Raw genomic sequence first — 14,169 nt, 5'->3', positions numbered from 1 at the left:
ACATAAAATTCAATATGCAAATACTCTACTTAGTACGTATTTGAATTACTGGGAGGGATGAAGGAGAAATTCATTTCTGTTAAATAATATTATTGCTGGGAGATGGGTTTAATATATTCGTATACCGGTACTGCAAAAGATAATGCGTGTATGATAATTTTCTTAAGTACATGTCATCACCCTGTAAACGTTTCTCATTTATTTCAAATTCTCAGATCCTTCTCAAAAGATGCGTTAGCAACCAACTATCGACTACACCCTCTTGTTTAGCGAAAAAGGCACACTTTTTCTTCTACAAGGGTAATAAAACTCATTAGAAAGTGTCCTCTGAAAATCCTCAGTACGGTTGCGAAAGAAACATTGTGTGTGTGCGCGCGTTTGTGTACTGGCGCGGTATCTTCGTTGGCGGAATGGACGGAAAGGCATATGAAAGTGGATATGTTTATTTACCCAGCCCCAATCACATAGAACTTCCTCTTAAAGTGAAAATGAAGCCGGGAAAACTCCAACCCAGACTTGTTCCAGTAACATAAGTAAAAGAAAACTGTTGCTTTTCCAAAAGACACAGGAAACATTGCTCGTTGAAAATGTTATTGTAGAACAAACAATGTCTGTTTTGTTATCCCATTAAATTGTCGGGAAAGCTGCAAGGCCCAGAGGCAAAAGGACTAAATTTGTTAGGGAAGGGAAGATAGTTCGCCTAGAATTCTTGACCATCGACTGACCCTGCATGAGTGTTATCGCGTATTGAAGGTTTTCTAGGATTTCCACCAGAAAGCACTTTATTGCTGGCAGAAAAAAAAAAAAAAAAAAATCAAATTCAGCTTAAAGCTGTTCTGTTTGATGCTTCACTAGGTCTAGACTTATGATACATGCGCTTGTGAGGAATAATATATCGCAGAACCGAGAATAATTCCTGTCCGTTATGAAGAGATTATTGAGACGTCTGGGAGGAAAAAGGACTGTCCGCGTCCGTATCTGAGAGTATCCGTAAAAGGGAGGATTTTGTTCTATAAGGGAACATATATTTTTGCCGGGACAAAAAATGTGTCCGTATTATAGAGGTGTTCGTTAAGAGAGGTTGCACTGTATGACTTACTTAGAGAAAACTTTGGTTGACAGTCATTCAAAAGTAAGTTGGGAACAATAGTAGACTTATATTTTATATAAACCAGAGTTTAGATGAAGAGATAGAATTCAAATTCTATTTGATTTTATTGTTCCTTTTTTAACCAGTAGGTTTTAGATTTCTTATAGATGTACATTAATTACAGGAAACGCAATATCTGCTACGCACCACAGTACCAGCATGCTGTGGAGCTGCTTTAGAATAATGGTGAAATAAACATATTGTTTAAATTCTGTGTTCTGTTCCAGTGAACAATACAGATTTCTTTTAAAAAAAGTTACATTAAAAAATGTAAGTGTTTACTTAATAGTAAATATCGATGTCTTGTTTCTTAATCAATTGAATAAACTCTGGCGAAATATTATAGTATAAGCAATATTATCTAGGTATGCAAGACACTATAGTACCAGATAGTTCGGAAATAAAAGGCCGAAATGCATCACAATTCAACTCTTGCGGTCTCCATACGCTCTGGAACAACGGAACTACGAGTAACACTTGCTGAAGATCACCTCAATATGCAACCATCAACGCCAGAGGTATAGGTGCAGATATCGTAAGACATGCTACTGTGATCTACTTAAAATGTTGTCTCAGTGTGATTTATGGGTAATGATGTTGAATGAATGTGAACTGGGCCACAATACAACAGAAACATAACATGTTGAGATAGGGGAGACAGATTTCACTTCAGTGACTTTATTTGCCCTTTCGATGCAACGACAGAACAATGCAGAAACAAAAAAAGAGGACGGCAAAAGACGCACGCAAAGGTGGGTAACGACGCTTTAGAACCAATTAACATATCTGAACTAACATTCACTCATTTCTTCTTTAAAAAATACCTTTGGCAAATTCTTAGACATGACTGAATATTAGTGCTATGATATTTACAACTATATTAGTAAAATAATACCCATATTTAATTGTATGTGAGACTGGATTTTCTGTACTTTAGACATTTCCTCCTATCTACTAATGTTCTTTAGAGAAACATTTTAGCACTTTTCTCCTACGTAAGTTGGAAGTGTGGAATGACACTTTAGAGTATTTTATTCGAAGTTATGAGATTTTCTAGGGTGCAAAATTCATTTATATGTGGTCAGTTTAGCAGTGCAGCAGAATAAAACACACCAAGGAAGGGTCGAGAGCAGCTATGAAACAGATTATGTCAATGTACACAAATATGATAAAATAAGATGATAGTCTTTTCAAATATTAAATATGCATCTTATAGCATCCATCGGTAAATAATGAATTACATTTACGTCAAAATCTTCAGTGATCAATCTTCAGAAAGGAACGTCGAATCTATATTTCCTTCGTAGATTATATTCGGATTGCTAAAATTCCGAAATTCTTCTATTTGTATCCTATAAAAGTCCTAAATTCACTCAAACGTTGGAAAATAATTTACCTCACTTTAAGGAAGCTACGTCACCAAGAACTAGTCATTAAGAACTGTCTTCGCATCAAGTGTCCACAAAAAATCATATGTACTTTAATTTACGAGCACTTTTTTTTTCATTCTGCAAGAATAAAATAATATGTTACGTATATTTAACCATAATCTTAAAAGATTTCGTCCACAGCGAATTCCTCTTAGTTCTATTTTGTAGGGCTTAGTTCTACTTTTTACTTGATTATGCTCCTTAAAATAACTACGACTTTCTCCAATTTTGATTCAACAAAATCTGATCTGTCATTTCTAAAAATACTGATACAAGTTTTTCATCTAACTATACCTCTTATATATTTTCTTCTTTGAAGGCAACAAGAATTTTTTCTACAAAATGTATTGAATAGGCCGTAGAAATAAACCTATATAATATTAACTATTCTAACAGCCCTCTGCTAAGTAGCATAACTTTCTGCTTCGTTCATTCACTAATGCACTCAACTAACATACCTTCACGTCACTTGAATTACTTTCTAAACATGTAAGATACACAGATGGTATTTTGATTTGATTTGAAGTGGTATTTTGCGAAAAGTGATCAGTTTCAATTTATATGAACTTGAACAACTTTAACAGGAGTTTGTCCATATTTGTGTTCAGTTCCAATTGTCAGGAGTCGATTTTGGATTCCAAGTTGGCAACCCTGTATCTCAAAACCGAAGCTGAAATCGAGAAACTGCAAAGGGGACGTTTTCTCTTCTTTTGATCTCACGAATCACCTGCCGAAGTCTGTAACGACCTTTCCTTTACACCCTTTTCTTTATCTTCAACATTCAATTTTGCTTCAGTTTGTTTTACTTTCTGGAACAATAGTAATAAACAACAAACCGGTATGTGTATATATATATATATATATATATATATATATATATATATATATATAAAAACTAATTTTGTTAGAAATCAGACATAATTACTCCAATCTTCACGTATTCCTTAAATCGGGTATTCTCTAATATATATATATATTCTTACTACAAGTATTTTATATTGAGAAAAGCTAACAATATGAAATAAGACATTTATTTCTCATAAACATTACATGTACAGTGACATATATTTCAACACATTCAGTTCATTATATACAAGCAAATACACATATTTATCACTCATACCGACACACTCATTCATAACACACATCTACATACACTCATGGAACAAAGTTTTTATCAAAAGATGCAGCGGGATATCAAAACCTGATCTAGATATCAAAAATCAGCAATAAATTCTTTAAGCTTTAAAGCACTGAATTCTAAAGCAAGCAATATGCAGTTGATAAATAATACAAGGCAAACATGGATTGCTGTAAGGAGGCAAGCACATAAATAGTGCAGATGGACAAAATTGAATCTCCATGCAATGTGCACGAAGTGGTTACACACTTATTTCGACTAGCTTTTGCAAAATGTCTCTGCGTCGCCGTCGCCATCACCATCACCATCACCACCACCTCCCATTTCCAATTTCCAATAGGCGATTTCTAAAATAATATCTCGGCATCCAAGAAGCAGCAAACCCATGCACGCATATAGTGACTCTTTAGTTCTTGGTGGGAAATAAACAGGGATCTGGAGTACAAGTGCTTACCTTCTGTCCCCACGTAATATCTGGAAGTCCAATAACACTACAGTCCGATATGTCTGGATGTCCAAGTAGATGCGTTTCTACTTCCAAAGCACTTACTTTATACCCACCCGTTTTAATTATGTCAACTGAAGTTCTTCCAAGTATTTTATAAGCTCCATCCACATACTGTGCTGTATCACCTACAAAAATAAGGAAAAATACTAATGTACTTAATAATGTATCTACATACAAATTCTCAAAATAGAAAGGAATCACATAATAAAAATATCTATTATTACATACTCTGTAATACATTAATGCTTTCCGGTTCTAGTGCTAACTTTTAATGGGAAATGTGGTTAACACAGTAATGAATCAGTACAAAAACTACGTAAGACAATAATCGAAACAAAAAATTGACACATGACTTGGCAGCATATTTCTCTTCATGTTTTGTCCTGTTTGCCTTGACAAATTATATTATTTTCAGGAAGGCACAAGGATATGAATTATCTGGGAGTCAATGATGCTGATAAATAATAAATGAGATCTTTTGCCTTTTGTTCTTTTCCAAAATTCTGTGCAGGAAGAGGGAAATATCTCTGGTATAAAGAATTTGTGCAAAATGCATCCACTATCACGACTTTGGCTAGGGTTTATTTTTTTTTAAATCAACATTTGTCCCCTTCATCCTCCCCTCCCTCTCTCTCTTCTGTTTCTCGACAACAAAGTAATCACGTGTAGAAAATGTTTTATATTTAGACACATTCAAACCGAAAGACAAATAAACCGATTGTTTGCATTTTTTTTTTTTTTTTTAAATGCAAAACTACACCCACATACACAAAACAAACTGCAATCTTTATCTTGCTATTTCACCCTCTTAGTGCAAACTGTCGTCAAGCAATTGTATTGGCTGTCGTTTTCCATGGCCAAAATTGTGTTCTTGTCGCAGCGTTTCTAGACTAACTGATGATGGGAGTTTTTGTCTGAGCAAGTTTTCAGTAAGGGTTTTATTACAGCATTATTTTATTCCCTCTGTAGAAATTAACGAATATTAGTTTCCTTATGTGTTGGGAGTGACTCGAAGGTACTTCGGAGAGGCAGATATGGTCTCTCAAATTACTTCCTCTCAGACAGTGACGACTGTGAATTTAGGTCTTGGTAGTAATGAGTAGGATTGTGATATTGAGTGGCACAGAAAAACAAAATGATTTACCGAACGACCTACCATCACCAGGTACTGCTACCAGTTGGAAGATTTATTTGTTGGGCGAATACTCCAATTCGTGTACTGAGTGACCCTGTTTTCACAGAAACATGCAGTTCATGGAACATCAATTCGTTGGTGGGAATATTCGTCTTATTGCCCTGTATCACAAGATATTACAACAAAATGACAAGACCACTGAAGAACGAACGGATTTCAGTCATATTCTGGCATTCCTTTAGTTTGAGAATAAGACAAAGTAGCGATCCCCACTAAATGACTGGGGTAGTTTCGCATTTCTTTAGAATATTAAACAGTCCCCAAGAGTGTGTAGTAGCTATCGATGAAATTACAGAACTGCCTGAAGGAAAGGTAGGTTTCAAACTGTATATGCCAAAGAAACAGACACATTTGGAATAAAGATTTTCTAAATCTATAATGCTTCTAGTTATACGTACAAAATAGCAATATAGTTGGGGAACTGACAGGATCTCAAGAAACTTACTCTTGTTTAGTTTTTTTATTAGCGGAAATGCTGAAGCATGCTAGCTATAAAATATGGAGAACTTCAAGCTCCACCCTGTTCACCGAACTCAAGCAATGGGGAATATACTGTACAGTGATTTCCAGAAGGAAAGAAATGCCTTCACGGTTTAGTCCTCAGGAATTACATCTAAAAAGTTACAACATTGCTGCTCAGCGGGATGAACTGGCTCAATAACAATGGAAGGACAAAGAGAGAGACTTACATGCTTACCAGTACACACGTTCCACCAGGAAGTTGGAAAGTTTCAGAATGCCTGTGGAAACTACACTAATCCTAATTCGGAGATAGTCACTGGTTATAACAGATGTGTAGGTAAGAGCACAAAGCAGACAAAATTAATATCTTTTATAGAACAAAGCGGAAAACGATTTAAGTAAACGACCAAGCTCTTTTACCACCTCCGCAATACCACAGTGAAAAAGCATTTGCTTTCAATGGTTGCCGTTTGGAAATCACAGAGATTTTCGGATGATAAGATATTGTAATACTAGAGATAACCTCACAAGTCTATAAATGCTGCTAATCCCGAGAAAAGAATGAAGAGCTAAACAGACCGTTTTTGTGAACTTCACTAAATCATGAGCACATGAAGAAACCGTCTCAGGTATGGTACAATGAATGTTACAAGGAAATTTGTGAGAACGTGGCTTATTGTGATAAAGCTATATTAAAAGATTGGACATCAGCTACACTGGTTGTTGCTCCCACCTTCTTGGAAACCACAGTAAGTAAGTGCAAAATGCTTCTCTTCATTTCTTGCTTGTTTGGGTATTGTGTGGGAGTGTTTTCTTAATCCCTAATATTTCGTTCATTTTTTCTTCGAAGAAGCTTTCAAAAGCAAATTAGGATATTATTATTATTATTATTATTATTAAAAAAGTACCTCATGGCTAAAAACTTACAGTGAGTCATAACATAGTTGCGTAACATGAAAAGCATAACTGGCTTTACAAATTGCCATGATAATGGCATTTAACTTACGAGATATTCTGGAAGTGAATGAGTATCGTGTAAGTTTTCAATTCGATAAGACTAATTCTAAAATTTAGGAATTATGATTTCTTATCTGTTTTATCAATTGCATGTCTTACCTGTTTTAAACCATCCATCGTCTGTGAACTCCTTTTTAGTAGCTTCAGGTCTATTATAGTAACAACGAAACACATTGGGTCCTTTAACCAATAATTCTCCAGTTTCTCCTTCTTTGCCAGGAGTAACAGTCGTTCCTGATTCTGAACCTTCTGCAATGACTTGATAGTTCGAATTAGGAAATCCTGGTTTGAATTGTGCTATTCGAACGTTCACGTAAGGCAAAGGGTAACCCACAAAACCTATAAAAATAAATGATGATATAAAATTTATATTCTATACACCTGTACACACAACTAGAAAAGCCAGCAATAATAAAGGCAAAGCTGAATATAATAAAACGATTTCACATAGTCACAATACCTAATCGGGAAATTTTTTACATGAAATGAGTGGGAATATATATTAAGGAACTAATAATCTTAACAAGAACGAAATTTAACTGCAAGCATACGCATTTTCATCTGTCTTTTATTCTTCCTTTTACATAGGACTGGTTCGGTCTTATTTCGGCGTATTACCTCCAGTCTTAAATGGAATTACATTTTTTTAAAATTCTAACTTAAAGAAGGCAGTCAGTCTTTAGCGTTATATTCTATGTTCTAGCCTTATACTAAGAACAAAGAAGCTACACTGGATACATTTCGACAGCTCCTTTCGTTTGTCATTAAAGGCGAATAATGCCTTAACCGAAACAGGCTAATAGTACATAACGATGCTGAGTTACATAGCCCTAAAAATAAAAGCCATACTTTAAACGAGTTAATCAAATAGAGTCGATACGGGTAATCATGTGCAGAAATAAATCAATCTATGTAAACTAAATGTACGAAACTTACAATCATAGTTTAGATGCCATTAACTTATATATATATGTAATATCTAACATGTTCTCGTGTTTGTAAATGCATTTAAGTCTCTTATTTCTCTTTCTTTTCAAATAAGATAAATTTTCCTCCATCCAATAATAATGTTTATTTAATTTCCAGTTATTGTGGATTGATCCGGTTCTGCAACGCCATTCATAAGAAAGAAGTAATTGTACTTCTGAAGAAAAGATGTACAAAAATTCTTTCATCAACTGCTGCGACTTTCCTGATCGTAGGAATTTTATGATATTTAGTGACATACTACGTTACAAGAATCATAATGTTTGTAACTTCATGATGCATTTTGCTTAGAGAGTTTTGTTTTTCTTAGTCATAGTTGTGTAATATTTATTTAGAATTGTAAGAAAGTTTTGCCAAGAATACTAAGTAGAGTGAAATGTGTATTTGAACTCGAGCCTACCAACTGAGGCAAGACAATGTTAACCAACTAAGTAAAAATGCAATACGTTTAAACTTAGGTATAAGTTTAAGGAATAGAATACAAGGAAATAAATCATGGTGGTGTGTAGTTCAATCAAGCACTGGTTTCACTCTCTTTTGGTACACAACTGCACTGAGTACTCCATATATATATATATATATATATATATATAAAGACACACACACACACAAAAGCATTTATCAAATTTTCAGTAGATTCCATGACAACTATTTGATACTGGTACATAGACAACTTTATAAAATATATTAAGAATGGTAAATCATAAGTTAGCATTTGTTGACTATTAGAGCAAAACACAAGTAAGAGACGGACGATTAAAATACGATACTTAATAAACAAAGATTCTTTGAGCGATTAAAAGTAACATATACGCTGGAAAATAAACATATAACTGTTTTTAAAATAACTTGTTTTTTCAATATGAATTATTCTCAAGCAGCTACAAACATTAATTACCGGTATCAGATAAGGATGATCTACTTGAAAGCAGGTTCTAGCCTGTATCTTACGTGCCTAGGTGAAACTACTAAGGCAGTAAATGCATATATTGGGATATAACTAGTAAAAACTAATTGTTGTTGGAAAGTGTGCTGCGGCTGTAACTTCTGAATTGGTATTCTCTGAGCAAATTGATAAAGATTTCTTTCTTCTTATTTTGATATGATGAATCTATAGGTTTTATTGAACACGTGCGAACACACGATTACATTAAACTGATAATTATAATCTTTCTTGAAATTTTGACGAAATCCTACCTGGTTTCCTAACACCATGATAAGGATTTGAAAGAGCCATTCCTACTTCAGTCATTCCAAACCGTTCTAGTAATTTATGTCCTGTTATCTCCTCCCATCTCTCAAACACTGGAACGGGAAGCGGTGCTGAACCACTAACCATCAATCTGTAAGAGTGAATTGTTAGGAGTTGGATAGGGTGAATTGTTAAAATACAGAAACTGCAATGTATCAACAAAATTTTGGAAAAGGACTACAATTTTCGATTTTGATTTCTTACACTAGCTGACAGTCTGCAGATACATGACCCCCCAAGTAGAACGTTTCCCACCTTTCTGCGACGGCTTACGAAATACCCAAAACTTTCTACAAGCATTTTAGTAATAACGTAGTAAAATTACAATGTAAAATTTTCAAGCGCATGAAAGCAAGCAAGTCTTCATAATTCTATTTTTCTAAACATTTATTTTACTTATAGACTTTTTATTTATGGAGAAATATACAAGAGGCTTATAGGGCTGTATAATAACAATAAGTAATAAATCAAGAAATTCTCACATATATTTATTCAAAAAGCATTTACAGGTACTTACTGGTTTTTGTTCATTTTAACAGATGTCAAAAATGAGTCTAAAGCACTGATAATGTCTAAAAAAGAATCGAAACTTTGTCATTAGCTACATTATTTCTCGAAAATATCACGGAGTCCAAGGTAAACTAAAAAATGGCTGTAACAGACTATTGGGTTCATCTGTATTTAGGCAAGTCTGGCATTGTTCTTTGAGTGACACTAGAAACTTCAATAACTTTTGGGAACAATTTACAATTTCATGCATTACTTCGCTGCCAACTGTCTTAAGCCCAATCATGCTTTGTTTACAGAGAAGAAAATAATTCTGCAACCGTAATTTTCATTACAGAAAAGAAAATCTTTTTTTGCAACCGTAACTTTCGTCTAGAAGTTTGTTAATCTTTCTACAGCCCGCGTTTTCTTTCTGCGACATTGTCGAGTCGTCGCCTGTTTTTCTGCTTTGGAGTACATGACTATGGCTATTATAACAGACGCTTAATTAAGTATACGAGGTGATTTATTATTATCGTTAATTATTCTATTTAATAAATGGTGTAATTGTTATTAGAAGTACAATAAATGAAGAAAGAAATGAGCAACTGGGTATCATATTATTCTTTTTATTTTTTTCTGCCAAAATAAACATTTAAGTCAAAGTTCTTTTATTTTCCTTATTGTGCGTTAGCTTAATGTACCCAATGCGAAAATTCAAACTCCTTCCTGACGCCATACATTTTTAAAGGTGATTCCGGGATAAATTGACAAACCGAAACAAACTTGAATTGATAGTCCTTATGTACCAAAAAGTTGTTCTCAGTAACAGAGCAAAACCCACAATAATCAACATTCCTCTTCATTAGTTCTTAATAAACCCAAACATCTTCTACAAACCCACTTATTTCGAAACAGAAACAACATAGAAAACTCCCCACACAGTTTCTCTGCAGACTGGTATCAATTAGTAACGAGTTCCAATACTTTTCGACGACAGCTGTCTAGCGATATGAATAATTTATCGGCCTTGAATAATTACAACCATAAAATGTATTCTACGGAATCACAAAAAGCTGTTACTTTCAATTACTCATTTGTTGGGAATATACTTTAGAGCAGAAGATGAGTCAGACCTTAAAATTAAAGACGAAATAATAATAATAATAATAATACACATCACTCAAAAAGATTTGAGAGAATTTAAAGTACGAATAAGAATATCAGTTGCTTGTTATAATAAATAGTAACACTGCCTTACAGAAAAAAAAAGTCTTAAAAGTAAATTAACAATAACTGATTCACTGGAGTTGTTTGTAGGCTAATGCAAGCGATAGAGCGAAACTGAAGTATTTGATAATAACCCATTAATGGTCTTGGCTACAGCCAAGCACAGATGGCACGAAGTAGAATAGAGTAACATTTCCCACATTTAAGAACATAAAATCACTTTCAAAACATTTTAAATAATTCTAATACAAGCACATGACAAACATGTCAAATTTTACGCACATACCCACCTTATTTTATTTTGACATACGGTTTTAATGTATTCCTGCATTCGGGAATTTTTTGTAAATATTCTGTCATATTCTTCAATCAACATTTTATACATGGTTGGGACTGCCATAAACATGTTGATTCTTTCTGATGCTGGAACATTGATAGAGAGCAAATGACTCCAAACTTGTGAGCTCTCAAATTTAGGAAGCATCACACACCTATAAGTATAAGCATTTATTACCTGCATATGAGCGCTAAAATTTTTTTATGTATAAATATGTTAGAAATCGCACTAAAATGTGGAAGACTGCAAATATGCAATTTAGCAAATAACAAAGAAAAAAATATTATGGTAAAAATGTTCTCTACAAATAAAGCATGATAAGCTATGCATTTTAAGTTGGAGTCGTACACTTGTCCGATTCCAACATCAAGTAACAGGAGTAATTCTTAGGTCTTACAAAAAATGCATGTCATCTTTCACGAAAGTCGGTTTTTTTTTTGTAGGAATTGGTTGCTGGTGGTAGTTAAGAGGTGAATTCATGCCTCACCTTTGGGAGAGTCCACGTCGAACAATTATTCCTACTGGGAAGCGTAAATAATTTTTTTTTTTTTTTTAAAAAGCATTTTTTAAAGTCTCATTTCTTGGAAAGTTAATTGTTAATTTTTTTGGCATTTAGCCTATGTTACGGACAAATAGATAGTCAAAAACAATGAATATATCCGTCTGCCTGCAAACAAGTATCAGATGAAAAACTGTAAGGAAGAGCTTGAAATACTTTTCTGCTTTGGCTTATCTTCGCCCTTATTCTTTCATTGAAACCTGAAATACCAACACATCTACCACTTCTAGTTAGACTCTCATAGTCTGGAAATCTACTGTAATTTTACGACGTAGAAAAGGGTAAATTTACCCCCTTATCTTTGATTACTTCGACCCCAAGCAACATAGCAACTTTAGGAACTCCTAAGAAATGTACATTAGGATGGTCCAAATTTATATGGGGAAAAATAAATTTAGGAATTTCTTTGGACTCACCAACTAAAATGGTTCCATATGGAACCAAATTAAGCCAGGAGAAAAATTAGATCCATTGAATAATTTTAAATGGTGTCCCAAACGACCTAAAATTTTGAATGCGTTTACAATATGGGGAAAAGATGGAATAAACTCACGTAATTTAGAAACGGCTCAAGGGAATGAAAAGATATCTTGGATAATGGAACTAGAGGAAGAGACCAACCTAATCTTGTATACGTTATCATGGCGCCATCTTGAATTCAGGTCAAAATTTTTAAATAGGAAGACGGTCATGTGACATATCTTTTTGAGGTAGCATTTCACCAGATGCACAAATCTGGTATTATTTTCAAGTTACCTATATTCATTTAAGAGTTATTACGTGTGAAAAACAAAATGCTTCATGTAATGTTATTTTATTGCAGTTATGGAACACAGATATGTACGAATTTTGGAAGTCTTTTACATAAACTGAAACAAACTGCTTGTTTCGCTTTGAACTACAAATAAGTTTATTCATCAAGATGATTCATAGACTATTATGAGAAAAAAGAAAAATTATAACTTGGGAGAAATTGAAATATCCCTATTTATGTAGTATCTTTTTGGTAAGTTATGAATCTTATTTGCTACATAGTTCACTTTGTCGCGTATAGGAAAAGATTGTCTGTGGGCCTTTATTATCTGCAAAAGAAACTGTTTGTGCTCCTCATTTTTCGTAAGAACGTTATTGTAATCTTCTATTAGTTACACTCCCTTTCTGCACACCGTTTGTTACGTAGATGAATTAAACTATTGTCTTTCCTTGAAGATAGTCATTGTTATTTGGCCATGAAGTCGGATCACACTCAAGAAACCCTTTGGGTATTTTAAATCTCTCGAGGAAAATTTGTTTGTTGTAACAAAATCACTGATTTCTCTTTTCACAAGAATTATTATGGTATCATCTCTTGCGTCAAGCCTCTTTGCTGCTTCGCGGTTTCCCCTTATAGTTTTCATTCTTTCAACCATTTTTTTTTTGCTTTTCCATTATGGTAATTCCATCATCAAAAAACTCCAATGCTACGTGTTCCTCCGTCAAGTACCAGAGTCGGCGTGAAAATTTAGAAAGAGCCACTTCAGATAATTCAGCATCTATTTGTCTTTAACTGTACAAATCTTTCAAAAATTGTAGATCTTGTAATGGGGAATGGAAGGTTTGATCACATTTAAGACAACTGTGAACATATAGTAGGATCAGCAAGTGCATACTCTCCGAAGACCCGTTTCAGGGTGTCTACTAAAATTCCAAAATGAAATTTCGTGACTTTTTCGTGACCTTTTCTTCACCAAATTATAAAATTTCCTAACATTTTCAAGAGCAAATTCGGGTGAGAATTAGATCGAATTTTCATCCATGCGATAGAAACGTACTTTGCTTGCGATTTGGTAGCATCTATAGCCGACCATAGACATTTTTGGTGGTGAATTTTGACGTTTTATAGAACGAAATTTTCGAATCTGTACTTACATTTGTATAGTTAAAAAAAAAATCATGACCCAAAAGCTAAATTTCGTGACTTTCATGACCGTTTTCTGATTTCGTCACTTTTTCGTGACTTTCGTGACCGATACACACCCTGCGTTTCTACTTGCTTCGTTAAACGAAATTGTTGGCGAAAGAGAAATATTTTAAATAGTAGCTTGCTTTTCCCATCCACCTTACATGGTGAATTGCTCCAGGCAAACGAAAGAAAACTCCTCAAGGAGGTATGTCACCCAAGAATATGATGGTCAGTTCTAAAAATTCCCTGTAATCATCTCTGCAGTGTCCTGCTTCTACAAGTTTGATAGCAAAATTCAACACTTCATTTCTTACATCGGAAATATTGTTTGTTACATCATCATCAATTCCTGGAATAAAGTTAGTGCAATCTATTCTAGACCACTCGTTCTGAAAACACTTCAAGAGGAGAACGTCCGGTCCAGATGCAAACGAAACACAACAGTTACCAAATACACATTTTAAAACTAATTC

At 34.0% G+C, this 14,169-nt stretch overlaps 1 protein-coding gene across 2 annotated transcripts in view; it reads right to left on the bottom strand.

Moving 5' to 3' along the window:
- Positions 1-14,169, bottom strand: part of Acsf3 (Acyl-CoA synthetase family member 3) — a 58,570-nt gene that overhangs the window by 10,671 nt on the left and 33,730 nt on the right. For both annotated transcript variants that reach the window (XM_081745182.1, XM_081745177.1), the window contains 4 exons: positions 11,149-11,349; positions 9,088-9,233; positions 7,003-7,242; positions 4,176-4,354 (listed from right to left, as the gene is read on the bottom strand). In XM_081745182.1, coding sequence (XP_081601308.1) covers positions 4,176-4,354; positions 7,003-7,242; positions 9,088-9,233; positions 11,149-11,349 — 766 coding nt within the window. The remainder of the gene's footprint in view (positions 1-4,175; positions 4,355-7,002; positions 7,243-9,087; positions 9,234-11,148; positions 11,350-14,169) is intronic.

Source organism: Thermobia domestica, chromosome 2, assembly GCF_964235325.1.
Source record: "Thermobia domestica chromosome 2, izTheDome1.hap1.1, whole genome shotgun sequence".
Taxonomy (NCBI): Eukaryota; Metazoa; Arthropoda; class Insecta; order Zygentoma; family Lepismatidae; genus Thermobia; species Thermobia domestica.
This window is presented reverse-complemented; position numbering and strand designations above follow the sequence as displayed.